Raw genomic sequence first — 20,126 nt, 5'->3', positions numbered from 1 at the left:
AAGTCAATATTTTTTTTTTATATGTAATCCTAACAAATACATTTTATGTGTACTATTTTTTTTTTAATCGATAATACTCTAGCAATAAATTTAAACTTAATTAATTATCAATTAAAGAATTATTAATTCATTATTTTATAGTCTAAGAACATTAAAAATTAAAAATAAATAACGTTTTCGTAAGAAAACTGAATTATAATGTTCTATGCGCATGCGCAGAAGCCATGAGATTTTTTCTCATGGCCAGAGTAAATAAGGTGAGTCAAAACACCCATGTCCTGAAGGGTTAAACCAAAATAAATGCATAATTCCGTAGAAAAAGATAAAAAGCGTAGGTAGAAAGAAAAAAAAAAAAAGATTTTCAACCTCCAAAATATACTTTTTAAAATTTTTAAATTTAAACTTGTGAAGAATAATTCTCACAAGAACTTACCATCAATCAAATAATTTTAACCAATATATTAAACAAAATTAGACTTATTAACACATTCTAAATGTATTTACGAAATCTGAAAAAAACAAATAGTTTATAACCTCTACGAATTTGGTTTTTCAATTAAATTAAAATAATAACAAACGTGAGCATATATGTTTTTTTTTTTTTTGATGATTTTAAAATGTAAAAAAGAAATAATAAAAGCCTTTGGGAAGTCCTTAGGTGGCCTTGATTTTTTGTTATGGTATAGCAGATCCATCTAGTTTAAATAATATGACAACATCAGTCAAAAAAGTCAAAAACCGAGCAACAGCATCTGTTGCTGAGAAATTATTCTTTATTACCAACTCTATAGAGAACAACAAGCACCAAGTGTCGAAACTGCGGTTGAAACCGAGTGACCATAAAATAATGACAGAAACTTGTAAAATAAATATTAATAATACAAAAAAATTAAATGAGTTGGAAAATAAACAACGTATTATTGACAAAGCACCGTTTGATCATCTGAAAATAAATGATCCAAGTGTTTTGGATGATGTTCAAGGCAGAGAAATATGTGGAAAATGTTTTAAATCACGTAAATTCTTCTGTTACACTTGCTACACTCCAGTTATTGACTCCAAGTATTTTCCACGTGTTAAGGTATATTGTAAGGTTATATTTATAAATATAAATATTACTTAAAATTTATTATTATTTGTTTATTTTCAGTTGCCGATAAAAATTGATATAATTAAGCATCGTAAGGAAATAGAGGGAAAAAGTACAGCTATTCATGCTGCTATTTTAGCTCCAGAAGATGTTACTATTTATATCTATCCAGACTTTCCAATTTTTACACCGAATGATAAGGTAACTTTTATCTGTAAAAATATTTTTTATTGATTTACTTATTTGTTTTTTATTATAAATTTCAGGTAGTATTAATATTTCCTGGTAAAAATGCCATTAGTATTGATGATTTACTGTCGAAAAGATTGAATAAAGAAAATAAATCTGATGATACAACAGAAGACGATTATTATCCAATAACCCGAGCAATATTTATTGATAGTACATGGCAACAAACCAAGTCAATATACAAGGATCCAAGACTTCGTGAACTTCCTTGTGTGGTTTTCAGTTCTAGAATATCACAATTTTGGAGGCATCAAAAGAAAAGCCCTCGCTGGTATTTGGCGACTATTGAGGCAGTTCATACATTTTTAGTTGAATTGCATAAAAAAACATATGGCGCTATCGAAAATTACAATATTAAACAAGTAAATACAGATGATGAAAAATACTCTGGCCAATATGATAATTTATTGTACATTTTTAAATATATGTATCACAAAATACATACTATTTATGACCATGATCAGTTAAGAGCTTATAAAAGACCATTGATATAAATAATAAAAATTTATTTATTACACTTGTGAGATTATTTTTATTTTTTATCTTATACTACATAAATATATTAACACATTTATTAAATAATTTAAAATACTCATAACATTAATTACACAATAAAACGCATTCCATTATTTTTTTTTTTTTTTTTTTTTTGCACTTTTCAAACTTTAATTTACTAACAACTATATTTTTGGAGATTGCTCCGTTATTATTTTTTTGTGTGTTAACATCGATATTCAGACAGATCATTAAGGATTTTTTACTTACTCTAAATACAACAAGATTTAGTTTATTCAACGTGACATATAGTTATATGATTTTTTTTTTTTATATTTTTGATTAAATAAATAAATTTGATAAATATTTGTATAATATATATAAATTTTCACATAATCAAATTGTTAGTCATTATATATTGTTATGACAATTAAAATTAAGTATAATGGAAGATTAACAATAAATTAATATAACTTAGTCATCCAGTAATACATTTAACCATATACCACATAATAAATAAAATTATAAAATTCATTTAGTCAACTTAAAGTAATATATTAATTATCATTTGCTACTTATACAATATTTAGTTGATTAATAAATGTTTTTTTTATATAAACAATTAATAAATTGTCAAATCATCTCATATAATTATAGTAATTGTATAATTTTTTAGCTTAATTATAATAAAGTATTCGAATAAAAATATAATAACAAGACTTGAGATCGGCCTGTTAATTAAGTAAATTTGTTTAGTTTACGTAATAACTGATTTTTTTATGGCAAAATACAGTAAACTGTGGAATAAATCTTTGGCCTGGTCAATCAGCACTATTTTAATAAAGTGCTACTGCAATTAATTGAATTAAAAAGAAATAAAAAATTATTAAAATATGTTGAAAATGTCATTAGTCTATTTTTTTTTTTTTTTTTTTTATTTTAATGCTAAAAAAACATGTAAATAAAAGTAAAGTTTTAGTTTAAAAATATTTTTTCATCGCACCATCGATCATCATCTAATATTGCAATGACCTACATTTGTACCTGATTGGATTATTATATCTTTAAAAAAATAATGATAATATTATATTTTTAAAAATATAAAAATTGATGAAACTTAGTAATTAAGTATTGGAATGATTGCACATAAATGCTTCTCAAAGTTTTATCGTTTTTACTGAAATTGTGGTAATAAAAAATAATAATATCAATATAAAATAAAAAAGAAACAAAAAAATAACCTTAAGAAGCATTAAGAAGTCCTCTATGCTCTAGAGAATCTCGTAACGCCGTAAATAATTGCAACTGTTGTTCTGGTTTCAAATTGTAAACAAGTTGCAATAGTTTTTGTGGCGAGGCAGTGTGAATGAATGAAGAAATATAGACATTGACAAAAGTTGCCATCAGGTACTGACAGTCAAAACGATCCATAATACCACCATGACCGGGAATCACATCACCAAAGTCCTGAAGAATTTAATTATATATTTTTATTACATTATTCATAACATTAACAATATAATATAAAGTTAATTACCTTAATTTTGAATGCACGTTTAAATCCACTAGCAAAGAAACCTCCAAATGGTCCTATAACTGAACTAAATACTGACATTGAGAGAGAATGTAGCATAAAGGGGTACAGAGTTACACTAGGCTTGAGATTAACCTGTAATATAAATTAATAGTCAATAATAATAATAATAATAATAAAATAATTTTATATTTAAATAAATATAAATGCGTACCATTCTAGTAAAAGGTTGTAAGCTCTGCGGAAGTACGTATTCTTGTGGTCTAAAGAGAGATGAAACTTCACAGTCCATTGTCATTCGTCCTAAAGATTCACTATATTCAATAGGACACACAAAGTATCGATATTGGCACATTACGTATGACATCTAAAGTTATAAATAGTTATTTTATTTTAATTAAATATTGATTTATATATGAAAACTACAACTATAACTAATCAATACCACCAATTTATTACCATTAATCCCAGTATTACTGTTGAAATACCACCGCCTATGAAACCCTCCCATGTTTTTTTAGGTGATAATTTTATTAGGGGAGTACGACCAAAAAAGAATCCAAATACATATGCCATCACATCATTTATTACAATCATACTTACTGGAACGATAAACCTAAAATAAAAGAAAAAGATAAATAAATAAATAATTATACTTGTAATAATTATTATACTTACCAAATTAAGCCTTCAAATATATTTTGAATAATTAAATAACTTTGCGTGACAACGATAAGAAGAGCAACGTGTGTCCAAGCAAATAATGAAAATTGTTTCATGTAATATTTTTTGACAAGTGATAAAACGAACCAAACAAAACCAACGATGTATAAACAAAATGATATAAAACGATGATAAGTTACTAAAACTCTTAAATAATCCTAAAAAATATAATTTATTATCATTAATATTTAATTGAATATAACATGATTGAACTATCAACTATCGGAAGCCATATCCTCAGGTTTAATATTGTGCAATACAAAATTTTATATATATATATATATTGATTTTGTGTCAAGATTTGAATACACTAAACATATATTTATATAAAGTATACGTAAATCACACAAATTCAATTGTCTGCTTAGTAGCTACTTAAGACATTATTTTTATATTATTTATTTAAATTTAAATAAACTTACTGTTCTATTTATCACAACTGCAAAGTAATCCATCAAATTTTCACCATAAAAAAAGTAATTTGATGTAATCAAAAAATACCATGATAATGATCTAAACCAAGGTAAACCATGAATTCTGTATACAGCGTAACCAATATTTATTATTTCAGCAAAACACTTTACTTGGACAACTAAAGTCTAAAAAATAAATAAATTTACCATATATATTTTGGAGTTAATATTTTTTACATAATGCAATACTTACTGTGACCATCAGAGCTAATGGTCCACCATAAATAATAAGACAGAAACCAGCAATCATTACCCATGTGAAAATACCCCTGATTACCCAATTTTTCCAGCTAAAAATAATCAATAATAATAATAATGTTATCATTATCATTGGAAAATTTTATTGGTACAATTAAATAAATAAATTGAAAAAAAAAAAAAAAAGTATTACCGTTCGGGTAAGCCAGAAACAACAGATTCGAGGATACCTGGGGTATGATCAGTACCCTGTGGTAGGGTTTTCGCCAATTCATCAACTTCCAGTTTTGCGTCATCTTCCGACTCAATATCTTCTTTCTAGATATTACAAGTAACAATTAAAATAAAAAAAAAAAAAAAAAAAATAAAGAAAGAAAGAAAGGAATGTACTTGTTAGTCTTTATTTTATTTTTATTAAAGTTAAATGTTCTAATTTTTTCTTGTTTATATTAATAAATAATAATAACAATGCAAGTAAAAAAAAAAAAAAAAAAAAAAAAAAGATAATGTAAAGAGTTATGAGAAACGAAATTAGTTGTAAACAACAAAACGTCAATATTCTTGCCTGATCTTCACTGGGATCTCGTACAACGCCCGTTGATGATTCTCCAACCGTTCTCTGTCGTAACTCAGACATTTTATCAAACGTAGTATTATTAAAAAAAATGATAATTAACGTGTAATTATTTTAATAATTAATGTTTAATAATATACTAGCACTGTGATCACTTGAACGTATAAGTAGAATGAATATTTACATTTTTAAATAATTAACCCAACAGGGCAGACGTGATGGACGTTTATGAAAATCGCGACTGACTCGCGCAAAACCGAATTATTGTACATTTACCAACATTTACACTCCAACTGTACACACGCTACACAGAAACACTACCAAACACTATACAGCAGCTAGTACATAGACAAAAGTAGAAATATTACAAGCACTAAGACACTGATACATTAGCGCCATCTGACTATACATACAACACACAGCTGTTTTATCATTCATTTCGGCTTTCCTCGACACGATTCGGTGGATTTCGAAAAATCAATTTTATTATTTTACTCCCACTCTTATATTTGATTCTCCTCTTTTATTACAGGTGTATATTATTATTATTAAACCCTTACCATAATTTTACTTGTTTAGAAAAAAATTTATTAATATCGTATGATATTATTAGTATTTATAATTAATATTAAATAATGTACATTACAAATTAATAGACAATAGTTAATTATTAGTAAAATGTTGCAATAATATGGCCTGCAGCATAAATGTCATTAATGTTATTGTATTTTTATCTACAAACTATCACGTGATAAAATATATCTATTAATTAATATTATTATTTTAAGTATATAATATTGGAGTGTGACGAGAATCATATTCATTTAATATGGTAAATTTTATTGAATAACATCACAGATATAATAATTATGTACACAATCGTTTAATGGAGAGACAATACAGTTTTTAAATATTTTTATATAACTGATATATATCTAAATCTCTTTCTCTCCCTTAATTACCAATGTAGTAATAATAATAATAATAATAATAATAATAATAATAATAATAACAACAACAATAATTATAATTATAAACTTAGTATACTAAGTATCAAGTTAAAGTATGCTCCAAAGATTGGAGAATGCTAATACAAAATTTTTGTATCTTTGGAAGCAAATAGGTTTATTTTATGCACCAACAGACTTTTCTTTCATCTTGTTGTTGTTTTTGTTATTATTATTATTATTATTGGTATAATAATTAAAATTATTTTTTGTTGTTATATCATAGTCCAGATGATTATTTTTATACATAATATATGTGGATGCACCATAATTGCTGTGTACAATTATTATGTATAAGATATAATTGTATGACGATTACACGTGACGATTACAATTTAAGCAAATATATTTTTTATATCTGGACTACAGATTATCCTCGGACGATGACAATTTGTCGAATACGTATAATTTGAGTTGAGCATCGTGTCTCTGGGCAGCCGAAGCAACCTCTGGTTTAATTGTTTCTGAGGCGCAAGAGGGGTCTAAAGTTCTCGGTAATAGACTACGATTCAACTCTGGCAATGAGGCAGTGGGATCTTTTAAAGGTAACGTCACTTCTCTAAGTGAATCTGTTGGTGAAGGAGGAAGCACCACTTTTTCTGGAGCATTTTGAATAAATATCACTCTGAAATAATAATAATTATAATTTTACTCATTTATATTTAATTATTAATTAATAATAACAGTACCTGTTGAACGCTCGCCATCTTCTGCATAATTCAATGTAAGCTTTACACTGAATGTACATAAATACAAGACCGCCAGTAGAACCAATTACAACGACTATTAATTTTGTCCAAAATGGCCAATCAACGAATCCTTTACGCGCTTCTTCAACGCTTCGTTCAACCAAAACATAAAGAGACCAAGCTACACACAGAGCAGCTACTGCGTGAAATGCAACAGCACACCATAATTTTCGTATTTCTGGTGCTGACATTTCCAATTTTTCCCACTTGAATTTTTATAATATATACATTAATTAATATTGTTATTATTATTACTAGCTAGAGAATAAGTAAATTTACCTCTGAAAATGGTTTTGTTTTTGCGTGCATAATGAATGAAAATTTACATAATTCACATGCACGTGTGTCTGATGCTTTAATCCACTGCTGAAGACACGCCTGATGTACATAACGTAAACTACCACTGCAATAACACGGCGCTAAAAGAGGAGCTCCAATATCACCTTCGCAGTGGCATATCCTTAAATTATAGTTTATTTAATTTATATCTATACAATACTAATAATAATAATTAATTTACCTACCGACAAATGTCATGGTTACTTGAGGACAGTGTGCTTACAGAGGAATGACAATGATTTGGTATTACAGTGACAACTGTCGCGTACGTTGGTTCCTAAGCAAAAAATATTATAATTTATACACTGTATTTAATCAATTTTATTTTTATTGTTAATAAGAACAATGAAATTAATCATCAGCTATTGTCTTCATGATACTTTTTTTTTTAATTCCTAATAAATTAATCATGACCACGACAAATGTTGTGTATGATGAAAAAATTTTAAAATCATTTAATCAGTCATATATCTACAATTTTCAAAGAATGATAAATATAGTATTTTATTAATAATGACATATCTGTTGACCTTTATTCTTTCTTAAATAGTTGCTATTATTATTATTATTTTTTTATATTAATATTATTATAAAAAAAAAAAAAAATTAAATAAATAAATAAAAGTTATTTCAGTACTATTTAAATAAATATTAGTTGTAAATTTAAGTTATTATTAGTATGAGTTGGCTTGAGCCAATGTAGATCACTCAACATTTTATTTTGGGAGTCATATTAAATATTTAAACTGTAGAGTGTTGTAGGTATATAATATGCATGATGATGATCTTGAGTTTTCGGTTCGAGATAAATGTATATTTATTATAATAAACTTACTTTTGGTGACCATTCACCACCTCCTGATGGACTGGTATTATTAGAAGGATCAAGAGATTGGGGTGATTGCCAATCAGGGGGATTAACATTGATCTGGTGAACAGGCATTACTTTTGAGTCATTTAAATTCATCAAAACAATCACTGTTGATCCATTATTTTTTAATTATTATTATTGTTATTACTATTATAGTAATATATTATCATTTTAAAAATTTTCTTTTCACACCTCTTGATTATTGTCATATTTAGTCATAACAAATTAATGTTAAATAATAACTATGCAAATTTCGTAGATAGATGATTACAAACAACACTTGAAAAAACTGTTCAGAGTAACACACCCCAATAGTTATTAAATTATCTGAAATTATAAAATAAACAGCTGATTGATTTCACATTTCAATATTAAACAAAATCAAAATATTCATTTTTTTTTGTTTATACTTTTATATTAAAAGTCTAATTCAAATTGTAAATATAAATTTTCTTTTTACTTTTGATTTTTCCTGCATAAAAATATACATATAATGTTATTGAAATAACCTTAAATGTATATAATTAAAAAAAAATATTTATATATATATTGTACGTTAATTAATTAGAAAATACAAACTTACACTATCAAGAATAAATAAAATGACAATTTGGATATTCAGTCGCTTCGGCGTGAATGCAGCAACAGTCATCACTGATCATCACGATTAATGTATATTTATATTTTATGATATCAAAATAAAAATAATGAAAAAAAAAAGATACGCGAATTATTGAAATAAAAAAAAAAAAAAAAAAAGAAAATTAAAAATACACTTTACACGCACACACCTCAATTGAAATTTATTCTAAATAAATTGGAGATTAATAATAAAAATATAAAATGATTATACACGTATATTTAACAATGGACCAGCCCTTGGAAACAATTTTGACATTTGATCCCTTGTGTCGTATGTCACTGACACGGGCAGTTGTTTCTTTGTGTATTGTTGCTGTGTGGTGAACTGGTAAGTATATACAAGTTTTGCCAGTGCGCTGCTTCGTACTGCTAATACTTTTTTTCAGTACTCAATAATTTAAATATCCAATCTTCCAATACTGGTTTGGGTCTATCAATATCTTAAATATTTATTTTATCATCGTTAATTATATCACTAGTTATTTATCACAAAACAATAACATCAACAACAACAACAACAATAATATCAATAACAATAACAATACAATAATGAAATAGTTTTTATGTATAAATATAAAAAATTTAAGAGCTTTTAAATAATATAATTATTATTACGATTATCTTTAAATATTTATATGGATTTTCTGGTAGATAAAACTGGTTTTTTTTTTTTTTTTTTTTATTACTAATAAAGAAAGTTTCTTTACTGCTGCACCGTCTGTTCAGTCTGCTCAGTCTGTTGAATCGTTCAATGGCTTTCACTGTTTCATTTTAAATAAGTAGATGGCTGTTGGCTGTTAGCTGAGTTTTATTTTCCGTTTTGCGCACAGTATTGCAGTCTTATACACACATAATAACACACAGATCTAACAGATCTTACAACTAAACAGCCATCTGGATGTTTAAACGACAATCAAAAAGATTATATCAAAATGATAAAACAAAATAATCATTTTCAATATCTTTTATTTTTATTATTAATCAAATATTTATTGATTGTTTGTACAAACTTATCAATAATTAATTTATTATTTTATTATCAATTAATTTATTTAGAACAATTTTTATTTTTTAAAATTTAAAGCTCATTTAGTTGTTGTATTTACTATTCTAAAGTTATTTCAAAATACGAATTAATATTATGGGATTAACTATTGAAATATAAAAAATAAGAAAATATTATTAAATCTAATGGAAAATACTGTTTAAAAAACAATTAATAATTATTAAAAAAATGAATATTAAAGATGAAGACGTATACAGCCTTTTCGAGTAACCGGAGCCATACATACTGGACATTTTTTTCCCGAAGTAAGAAAACTTAAAATACAATTTTCACAGAATATATGACCGCATTTAGTTGACATAGCCTTTAAGGATGTATTCAATAATTCCTCAAAACATATTGGGCACAATACAGCAGAAGCTGGTTCCTCAGATTTTGTCTTACTTTTTTCAACTCCATTTTTTACAGCATCGTGGTCTTTGAGTTCAATGACATCAGGTGCAGTAGAGGCAATGTCAGTTGAAGAACCAGTTGCGGTAACATTTTCAGTACCAGAAGTAGTAACAGTCGCAGAAGAACCACCAACTGATGATCCAGAACTACTAGCACTTCGGTTTGTTCTTTTCTGTCTAACTGGTCTAGGTGGACGGCTAAAAATAATTAAAAAAAAAAAAAAAAATGGTTATTTATTTTTTTATAAATAAAAAAAAATAATAATAAATAAATTTTTGTACAAACCTTGCTGGTGATGTATCTGTATCATCAATTATTATTGTATTGTCTAGAATTTCAATGTTATTTCTGGTAGGTTGAGATTTGTTGGTTGAAGATTGTTTACGTTGTCTTGGTAATACTGGTGAATCTACTGTCAGATCTATGTAGGTATCTGGAGATGGTGATCGGGAATTAGTGGTAGTTTGTTGAGCTCGTTTACGACGACGACCAGCTGTTAATACTGTCTTTGTTGTCGTTGTTGACGATGTTTTTGTTGATTCAGACATTCTTTGTCAACTGATGTTATACTTTGTTAATCTTTAAAATTATTATACTAATTATCTATAGAACTTTATCGATAATAAATGTTTACAATTTATATTTTTAACCTAAATATAAACTGACAAAATAGCTTTTAACTGTTCTCCGATAAATTTAAATTTCAATATATTTTTATTATTTTAACGAACAAAATGACTGTCCTATATTCCGATAAATTTTTATCTATCTAATGTTATAGGTGTATGACTACTAAACAATTAATAACAATTACAACAACAGGCTGATTGTATTTGTAATTAAATAAATGATTCAGGTTTTAATGAAACCGTTTCAGTAATAAGAGTATAAAGAGCAAGAATAACAATATTAAAAAAAAAATATATATATCAATCAACAGTCGGTAATGTATTTATTATTTGTGGCACTCTAGTGTTATTCTTAATATTTTTTTTTTCATTTTTTATAGTTTTGTGTACAGTTAGTACCTTTTTGCACAGTACGTGCTAACATAACATTGACCAATACCGAAGAACTGAGATGATAGTTGATGCTTACATTGGGTGACACTTGTGTTGGTTGGTATCCTGGTCCAAGTGTGTCTTGGTGTCTGCTTAACAGCAAATATATACTACTGGTGCGTCGTTACTAAAAAATAATTCCAAGGACGGAAATCAGCGGATAAAGTGCAAAAATTGGCAAGAATGATATTATGCTGTATTAGTGTGCTTTCCAATATAGTTGTATGTATTATTGTTATTATTATTATTATTATTATTATTAGCGTAGTAACTCAGTAACAGACAGTAAAATAATCTGATGTTTCGTAGAACAATAGATAACAACAACAGGTCATGGCATATGTCAATGTTGCGGAATGGAAAACTGTACAAGTTTGTGAATGGTTAAAAGGTATGTATATTTTTTAATTAAAAATAATAAAATATCAATTTATATGGTTTAATATTAATAACTATTGTTTTCTAATTTATCTTGAGGGCGTGACAAACTCGACTGTATTTAAATAAATAATATATATATTTCAGGTCTTGACAATTCCGTACTTCCTTATGTGCACAGTTTTACAAATAATAAAGTTAATGGACAACAATTATTAAATTTGAGACCGGAAGATTTAGAACAATTAGGAGTAATTAAATTGGGGCATCAAGAAATAATAATAGAAGCTGTTGAGTACCTGAGAAATTTTCACTATGAGTTGGATCGTGAAAATTTACAATTATTGGCATTACGTCTCTCCTGTCAAGCTCACAGTTTACACAATGAACTGTGCAGACAAACAGATTCTAAACCACTTAAAACGCAAACACTGTCTGATGTTGTTGGGGTAATGAAAACAGTTAAACCTCTGGTAAGATGGCTTGATCGTTCTCCGTTTAGCGGACAATTGGATTATAATGATAAAAAAAATCAGTTATTAAAATTGTCCATTGAAATAGCTACTTGTGCTCAAAGAGATCGATTTGCTGAGAAACCAATTGAAGAAATAAGAAATTCATGTGGTGAATTGGCTAAACTTGCTGATTATATTATACAGGATATGACTGATCCGATGATTTTACAACCAGCGAGTTTAGATTTAGCAACATTAAAAAAAAGGCCTGGTGATGAATTAGGATTTTACATTTTACCATCATTTCATGGTTCTCATCAAATTGCTGAAATAAAATTTAGCTCTCCAGCCCATCAGTGTGGTAAAATGGAAGATGGTGATGAAATTGTTCAAGTTAATTATCAAACAGTAGTTGGTTGGGAAAGGAAAAATGTTATTGAATTATTTAATGAGAGTCATGCTGAAATTTTATTAACATTGAAACGCCGTCCAAGACACACTAAAGTTTATGGCCAAATTTATATTAAACCCTATCGATTACCGAGTAATAAAAAAACATCTTATACTACAAGATGGCAACATAATCTTCCATCACCACGACCAGAGCTACTTACCATACCAGATTTTGCAATGCCATTACCAAAGTATATTATTTTTATTTACTTATATTAAATAATAAATTGATATTTATATTTATAAATGTTTTATTTTTTTTTTTATTTTTCAGACACGTTACACCGAAAGATCCAAGCCCAGAACCGAAAAATATTATTGATACGGTCAGTATGTCAGATACCATGGCTACAGATAGCAGTGAATCTGACAGCGAAGTTGAACCGGCATTATCGGCGCGTTTATACGCGTCAAAACCCAGAAATTTAGTACAACGTCGAGCAACAATAACAGGAGCCAGTCCAACATCAAAACATGCTGTTGATATTGAATTATTTTGGAGAGAATTGAAACAAGAGCACAATACGACATTTCAGCTTCGTGATAAAGCGGCTTCCTGCGCCCACGGGCTTGATAGTGTTCCAACCTCCGGTAGTTTACGGCCACAAACATGCTTAGGCATTGAAGCTACCAAACGTAAAAAAAAATCTGATGAAACAAACGATGATAATAATATTAAAAAAATACAATTACCCAAAAAATTATCGTCAACTGAAAGTGGTTCATTGACTAAAATAAATAATAATAATGATACACTGAATAATCATGACATTAACAACTCTGAAACTATTGAAATTTTTAAAAATAATACTATTGATAGCGATAAAAATAATAGTGATAATACTGTGCCTTGGAAAACATCCAAAGAAATTAGTACTAGTTGTACCAGTAGTGATAGTAGTAATTCTAGTGTTGATAATAATAATATTAATATTATTAATGATTTAAAAGTATTGCAGATTAATAATAATGACTTGGATAATCATAATAACAAAAATCGTGATAAGAGTGACAGTACTCTTACCTATGATTTGACAAAATCATCTTCACCACCAACATCATCATCAAATGCAACAACAACAACAACAACACCTAACACATCTAACAGTGATAATTGGGATAAGGAATTAAAAATTGATTCAACTAATGTTAATTGTTCTACGTTAAATAAGACTGATCCAATAATTTTATCGGAAGAAAATTTTTCAGATGTCACTTGGGAAAAAGAAAATTTAGAAAATATTAAAAATAATAAAAAAGTGAACACGATTGATAATAAAACAATAAATGATGATAATATGAATAATGAATCTCGGGCAATAATAACTACAACTAATAATTTAGATGACAATACAACAGATTATGAAAATAATAATGAATATGTGCCTACAGAAGCTAGTAATTATGGATTATCATCCAGTGAATCGACTATTAAATTATCAGATAATAGTAGTATAAGTCGTGAAAGTAGTCAAGATAAATCTGAATCAGCTAGCAGTTATTTAGAAGAAGGTATTTACAGCAATAGCAGTAATAGCAGTTGTAGTGAGGCTCAAATTTTAAAATCCATATCGGAAAATGACTCTGTTTATTCTGTTAAATCTGACATTGTTAATATTGAAGCTCAACTATCGTCAAATAATTATACAGACGAGTCAGCAAGTACTCAAGTGTCTTTTAAATCTTGTTCATCGCCCAAAATATCTCCTGAAAAGTTTATTGATAATGAAAATTTAAATTCAGCTGTTAAAGTACGACAAACTCCACCTGAACCACCACCTCGTAAGTATTTTACTAAAGTTCCACCATTGTTGCTGATAAATGTTACTCCAAATATTGCTGAAAGAAATGAAAAATATGAAAAACCAGAAAGGCCTGAAAGATCTGATACTAGACGTGATAATTATATACCTTATAATCAACACAGAGATTTTTATGATGGATACCGTAATTTTGTTGAAAAATCAACAGATTTTATAGATACAGAACAACAAAGTATTACATCTGAAACAGATAGAAGTATTAATTTGAAATATAACACTGATAAATATCAATTATTTTCGGATAAATTTTTTAATAATTCAAGTTTATCAGATTTAAATAATGGACAAGAATCAGAATCAGCAGTAACAGTTATTGATTCACCAGATGGTGCAAGATTTTCACAACAAACTCAAATAATAAATTCAAAGTCTCGTACTCTTGAAAAAGATAAAAAAGACTATGAAAAAGGTGTTGTTAATAGAGCAATGATGGTAGCAAGAAGTATGGGATTACACGGTGGATCGAAGCTTTGTTCATCAAGCCCTAAAAGTACTAGAAAACGTAATTTATTGCTAGCAAAAAGAAGAAATGTATCTGTCAGAGATATCGGAGTCGGAGATTTAGAAGGATGGCTTACTTATAGAAGCAGAGGTGCTGGTGGTGCTTGGGCTCGTTCTTGGTTTATATTGAAAGGATCATCTTTGTATCGATTTAAAAATAAAGACAGTAATAAATCTGATTGTTTAATAGCATTACCAGGTTTTACAGCATCACAAGCATCTGAAGTTAAATCAAGAAAGTATGCATTTAAAGTTTATCACACTGGTACGGTATTTTATTTTGCAGCCGACTCTGATGATTATCTATCGCTTTGGTTGGACTCGATAAACAGAGCGACTTTAGGCGCTGATGCTCACAATCGTACCAGTGGTTTATTTAGTGAAACAGATGAGAGTGATACTGAGACTAACAGTAAAACTAAACAAAAAGATTCATTATCATCGGACAGTAGTAAGATACATTTTGGATCATTGAAAAAAATTGGTCGAAAAGATTCTAATGGTTCTAATAAAAATCAAGAAACCGGTGGTGCTAGCTTAGACAGAAAATATTTGAGATTTTTAGGATCAAAAACTCCTAATTTACCAGTACCAACAGCTCAATTTAGAAGTTACAGAAGAGTACTACCATCCTCATCATCAACGCCAAATAAAAAACCCCAACAACAACAGCATCAACAACAATTACCACAACAACCAGTCCAAAATTCTTTGGATTTTCCCGTTACTGTTGCTGGTAGTAGCACATTTTATGGTTTATCTTGCTCACAAAATCCTATAAACTCACAAAATATTCCTCATGGTAGCAATAGTAGTCAAGATATGGGTGATTATCGTCAAACATCAGAGAGATTGTATTCTACTTCAAATAGAATCAGGCCAGATGATAGAAGTGTTATTACTCTTGAAGAATTTATGCTCTCGCATCAAAATGAAAATCATTCTCGTCCATCCAATAGCAATAATAATAGATCAGCATCTCCACGATCTATTTCTTCAACCCATGATTATCTTAATCATAATAATAATAATAATAATATTAGTAGTAGTAGTAGTAGCGGACAAAATTACAGTTTCAGTGGTAATGGATTCGCTACCAATGGAATGATCTATGGACATCCTAGAAATGGACACGAGTCACCAATTAGTGTCAATAGACAGTTTTACAACAATTATCCTGATAATTCAGATGAAAATTCAATACCTGAACACCAAATAGATAGTAATTATGGACCAAGATTTTCCCATGATTTTAATACTTCGAGTGATGAATATTCTTCACGACCTTCACCATTGCCACGAAAATTAAATGAATTTACTGGTGCTGGTAATAGCTCCAGAAGTGCTAAAAAATTACAACATCAAGAAGGAATAGTTTATTATCCAAATAAATCAAATGATTTTTTATCTTGCAGTTATAATAATAACACTAGCAATAAATCATTTGAATCAGTTTATTCACGAGATTCAAGTAGTAGTAGTAGTTTATTAAACAGAACCAGATCCCAAAATGTAAATAACTCAGGTACACCAGAAAATAGTGTTATTAAAAAATTCAACTCTCTCAATAGAAGTAACAATGATTCACCATCATCATCAACTATTTCCCAGTCAGCATCACGAATATTTTTAAGAGACAACAATTGTTATTCAGGATCAAGTGGTGATTTGAGCTGCTGTACTCCATCATCAGAAACATTTGAACGAGCGAGAAAAGAAACTTTAGTCAGTAGAAAAGCCAGTTTTAATTTAAATGATAGACGACATGATAACTATTCTTCTTCTTCTTCTCCTCGCTCTGACAAATACTGGTTAACAGATTCATTCAAACGTTCAGACAACAAAAGAATATCCACCGCTGCTAATGAAATATCTCGATTAAAAAATGTTGCTCAATACCAACCACCTCCTATTCCCACGAGCCCATTCGAGCAAGATGGTATGAAAGCTGCATTTGAAATGCATCTTGATAAAGAGCACATACAAAAATCCAGCAGCAGCAGCAGATTGAAAAGTTTTTTTGGGAATAAAAATTCACAAAAACCTGCAACGCTTGATATTTCAAAGGAACCACAGAAAACTTTGTTAGGATCACCAAAACTTCATCGGGTATTATTTCGTGAAAAAAATACAAACCAACGGCAAGTTAGTGGTAAATCACACGGGTCAAATTCTGGTAATTCTAGTGGACCCAATCAGTCTTTAACTTACAATCAGTCTCATCTTTACTATAATCAGAGTATCAGCTCTGCTAGTTCAATTATGATGAACGATTGGAGACCCGATACACCACCAAACAATAACTACAATACAGAAGAGGTAATTATTATTAATTATTGCTTAAAAATTGTATGAATATTAAATAAAAAATTATTTTATTTTATTTTTAGTGTCCTTCGAATCATCCATTGTGTCAAAAACGTCCATCCAACAGCAGTAATACCAGCATTAGTAATTCATCATCGATTCCACCGCCAACTTTGCCGTATATCCCACCGCCAACTTCACCACCACCGCCTGATGATTATCCTGGCTTGGAATATCCTCCAGTATTCGAACCAGGGACTTACACTTTGTCAGATGCATCATTACTTCGAACTCGTAACAATAAAAGTCGTCGGGGTAGTAATCAACACCCGAAAGAATCATTTTAATTGCATAAATTAACAAATAAATAATTAAAATAATAGCAATAATCCTATATGCTATAGTCAAAGTATTATTTTAAAGCAATAATATTCATTTTACAACTAAAATTTGTTCAAAAATATACTAGATTTAATTTTTTTTTTTAATTTTATTAATATATTAATTGCTTATATGAATTTTTTAGGTAGCTAAAATATGACAATTATTATTACTTTTCAAAATTGTTAAATTCCTGATATTTAAAATAATGTAAATATTTATAGGAATAATTTTATCGGTATTTTTATTTTTTTAAGTGTAAAAAGTACAATGCGATAAATTTTTTGATAAAAAAAAAAGTGCCTATATACACAATAAATTTTCATACATATCTTTCAATAACTATCTTTAGGTATTAAAATTTTATAAATGATATATATATATATAATTATATTTCCATTGTTGATAATAGGCAATGTATAATAAAGCAATAATAATAAAAAAAATGAGTTTTAAATATTAATTCATATACCTGGTTTCTACTTTCATACAAATAAGTACAGATGTAATTTTTTTTTGTAGACTGCGCAGTGAGAGTGTGTGATAATGTGTGCACTGTGCAAAATGATGTGGTTAGTTAACTCGGATCCTGTATATCACTGTATATATTTATATATTTAGTGTAAGCAGCTGATTCTCACTGTTTGCTCACAAAAATCTCTGCTATACTTTTTTTTTTTTAAGTAAATCCAACAAAGTCATTTAAATATTATAAATATTGTGTTTTAGTAAATCTAATATACATATATATATAATGACGGGAAAAAATCAAGAAGCAACAGATAACAGTGATGCAACGAAAATTAAAATAATAACGGAAAAAATAAAATCACTGGAAGATAATGTAACAAAGGTAAATATTTAAATATCATTATTAGTGATAATAATAGTAATATAAATGTTTATTAATGATAAATTTAAACTATAGGTGCGTAAAGAAGTTAGTAATTGCTTTGAAGATTTAAAAAATTCAATAATGGCAAGAGAGAAACAGTTGCTTCGACAAATAGAGGCTATTCATAATCAGCAACTATCTATAATTCAGTCCGATTGGAAACTAGTTAACTCAATACCTGCTATTGGAGTTGATTTGGTAAATGATTGCAAAGATATTAGTTTGTCGATTATTAAACTTGGTAAAATTGAATTTCCTGATAGTAAAGACAATTTAATTGTTAAAAATATCGAACCGTACAGTATTCATGAATACGAAGATGACAAAAAAGATCATATTACTTTTGATAAATCAATACAAGTTAATGAAAACTATGATAATATTATAATTAAATTATCAGATGTTACTTTTTCAAATGTTTCAAAAACTGATAACAGTTCTGATAGTATTTTAAAATCTAAAATTAATTTAAGCTCTCAATTATCGCTTGATTATAAAACTGATAACGATTGCTCACCGTTGTGTTCAAAAAACAATTATAATAATGATGATAATGATGATGATCGTGATATTGATACTGTGGATGTAAATAATTATTCTGATGATAACTTAATTAACATATCGGGTGATAATAATAAAACAATAAATTCAACTTTAAATGTTTATTCAGAGTTAGAAATAGCTTCTCATAATAATCTTCCGCAGCAAACAATTGTTATCGATAATAATAATAGTATTGAAAATAAACAAATTACTGATGAACATCCAAAACAAATTCAACAGTGGCTTCAGCAAATATTAATTGAAAGTGAAACAGAACCCTCAATACAAGAAATTGGTAATATTACCGATGAAATTTCGAAATTTTGCTGCTCCGAATCTTTAGTAGAAACTTAAATATTTTACTTAATTCAGTAATTATAATTTTTTTATAGTCTGTAATTTATTTATAATATATATTTTATGTATTTATGTTCTATCGGGGCCAAAAACTAAACCAATGAAAAAGTCTGACGATACGTTACGCATTTTTTTATGTATACAAGTAAAATAGTTAACGACTATTTTACACAGCATTTTGTCGCTTTGTACTTTATATAAATGTATGTATACTTTTTTTTTTTTTATTTTTTATTTTTAAATTTGATAAAATTAGCTTTTTTATCGTATACAATTCCCGAGCATTTATTGTAATTTTATTTTTTTTTCTTAATAAAAATCAGACAAGAACTCAAATTTTTCAATAAATAACGCTCTTATTTAAAAATTTTTCTGTTTTATATAGAAATGTGATAATACAGTAGTACAATAAGTTGAAATACAAATTTAAATTTATTCTGGTAAGGATTTATTGTGCGAAAAATCAGTTAAATTTATGTTTAGATATTATTATTATTATTATTATTATTATTTAAAAATCAATTTCTACTGAATAATCAAATTTCAATTCATTGAATTATAAGCAAAAT

The 20,126-nt window shown here is 27.7% G+C and overlaps 6 protein-coding genes across 7 annotated transcripts; 3 read left to right on the top strand and 3 right to left on the bottom strand.

Moving 5' to 3' along the window:
- The first annotated feature begins 141 nt into the window (after positions 1-141).
- LOC123271082 (tRNA-uridine aminocarboxypropyltransferase 1) lies at positions 142-1,856 on the top strand. The gene is made up of 3 exons (XM_044737323.1): positions 142-1,081; positions 1,151-1,291; positions 1,357-1,856. The coding sequence occupies exons 1-3, from the start codon at positions 710-712 to the stop codon at positions 1,831-1,833; spliced, it is 990 nt and encodes a 329-aa protein (XP_044593258.1). The 5' UTR covers positions 142-709; the 3' UTR covers positions 1,834-1,856.
- Positions 1,857-2,750: 894 nt separating this feature from the next.
- On the bottom strand, positions 2,751-5,686 carry LOC123271075 (phosphatidate cytidylyltransferase, photoreceptor-specific). Its single transcript, XM_044737311.1, has 9 exons — positions 5,328-5,686; positions 4,956-5,080; positions 4,758-4,854; positions 4,514-4,690; positions 4,047-4,249; positions 3,828-3,984; positions 3,583-3,735; positions 3,372-3,503; positions 2,751-3,301 (listed from the first exon to the last, which is right to left on the bottom strand). The coding sequence occupies exons 1-9, from the start codon at positions 5,397-5,399 to the stop codon at positions 3,077-3,079; spliced, it is 1,341 nt and encodes a 446-aa protein (XP_044593246.1). The 5' UTR covers positions 5,400-5,686; the 3' UTR covers positions 2,751-3,076.
- Positions 5,687-6,159: 473 nt separating this feature from the next.
- LOC123263433 (E3 ubiquitin-protein ligase MARCHF8-like) lies at positions 6,160-9,474 on the bottom strand. Its single transcript, XM_044726184.1, has 6 exons — positions 8,886-9,474; positions 8,267-8,629; positions 7,617-7,708; positions 7,372-7,552; positions 7,033-7,298; positions 6,160-6,968 (listed from the first exon to the last, which is right to left on the bottom strand). Exons 2-6 carry the CDS (start codon positions 8,396-8,398, stop codon positions 6,707-6,709), a joined length of 933 nt encoding a protein of 310 aa, XP_044582119.1. The 5' UTR covers positions 8,399-8,629; positions 8,886-9,474; the 3' UTR covers positions 6,160-6,706.
- Positions 9,475-10,056: 582 nt separating this feature from the next.
- Positions 10,057-11,274, bottom strand: LOC123263441 (E3 ubiquitin-protein ligase complex SLX5-SLX8 subunit SLX8-like). Its single transcript, XM_044726214.1, has 2 exons — positions 10,689-11,274; positions 10,057-10,600 (listed from the first exon to the last, which is right to left on the bottom strand). The coding sequence occupies exons 1-2, from the start codon at positions 10,949-10,951 to the stop codon at positions 10,186-10,188; spliced, it is 678 nt and encodes a 225-aa protein (XP_044582149.1). The 5' UTR covers positions 10,952-11,274; the 3' UTR covers positions 10,057-10,185.
- Positions 11,275-11,423: 149 nt separating this feature from the next.
- Positions 11,424-17,851, top strand: LOC123263373 (putative uncharacterized protein DDB_G0282133). Its single transcript, XM_044726082.1, has 5 exons — positions 11,424-11,686; positions 11,774-11,855; positions 11,990-12,941; positions 13,025-17,393; positions 17,465-17,851. Exons 2-5 carry the CDS (start codon positions 11,798-11,800, stop codon positions 17,726-17,728), a joined length of 5,643 nt encoding a protein of 1,880 aa, XP_044582017.1. The 5' UTR covers positions 11,424-11,686; positions 11,774-11,797; the 3' UTR covers positions 17,729-17,851.
- Positions 17,852-18,311: 460 nt separating this feature from the next.
- Positions 18,312-20,004, top strand: LOC123263413 (protein PFC0760c-like). Of its 2 annotated transcripts, XM_044726179.1 has the most exons (3): positions 18,312-18,615; positions 18,691-19,201; positions 19,259-20,004. In XM_044726179.1, exons 1-3 carry the CDS (start codon positions 18,517-18,519, stop codon positions 19,552-19,554), a joined length of 906 nt encoding a protein of 301 aa, XP_044582114.1. In that variant the 5' UTR covers positions 18,312-18,516; the 3' UTR covers positions 19,555-20,004. The 2 variants fall into 2 exon arrangements, with proteins under 2 accessions (XP_044582114.1, XP_044582108.1); XM_044726173.1 differs by having other exon boundaries at positions 18,691-20,004.
- Positions 20,005-20,126: the final 122 nt, after the last annotated feature.

The sequence above is a fragment of the Cotesia glomerata genome, linkage group LG1, assembly GCF_020080835.1.
Source record: "Cotesia glomerata isolate CgM1 linkage group LG1, MPM_Cglom_v2.3, whole genome shotgun sequence".
Classification (NCBI taxonomy): Eukaryota; Metazoa; Arthropoda; class Insecta; order Hymenoptera; family Braconidae; genus Cotesia; species Cotesia glomerata.
Note: the sequence above shows the minus strand (reverse complement) of the source record. Positions and strands in the feature narration are given on the sequence as shown.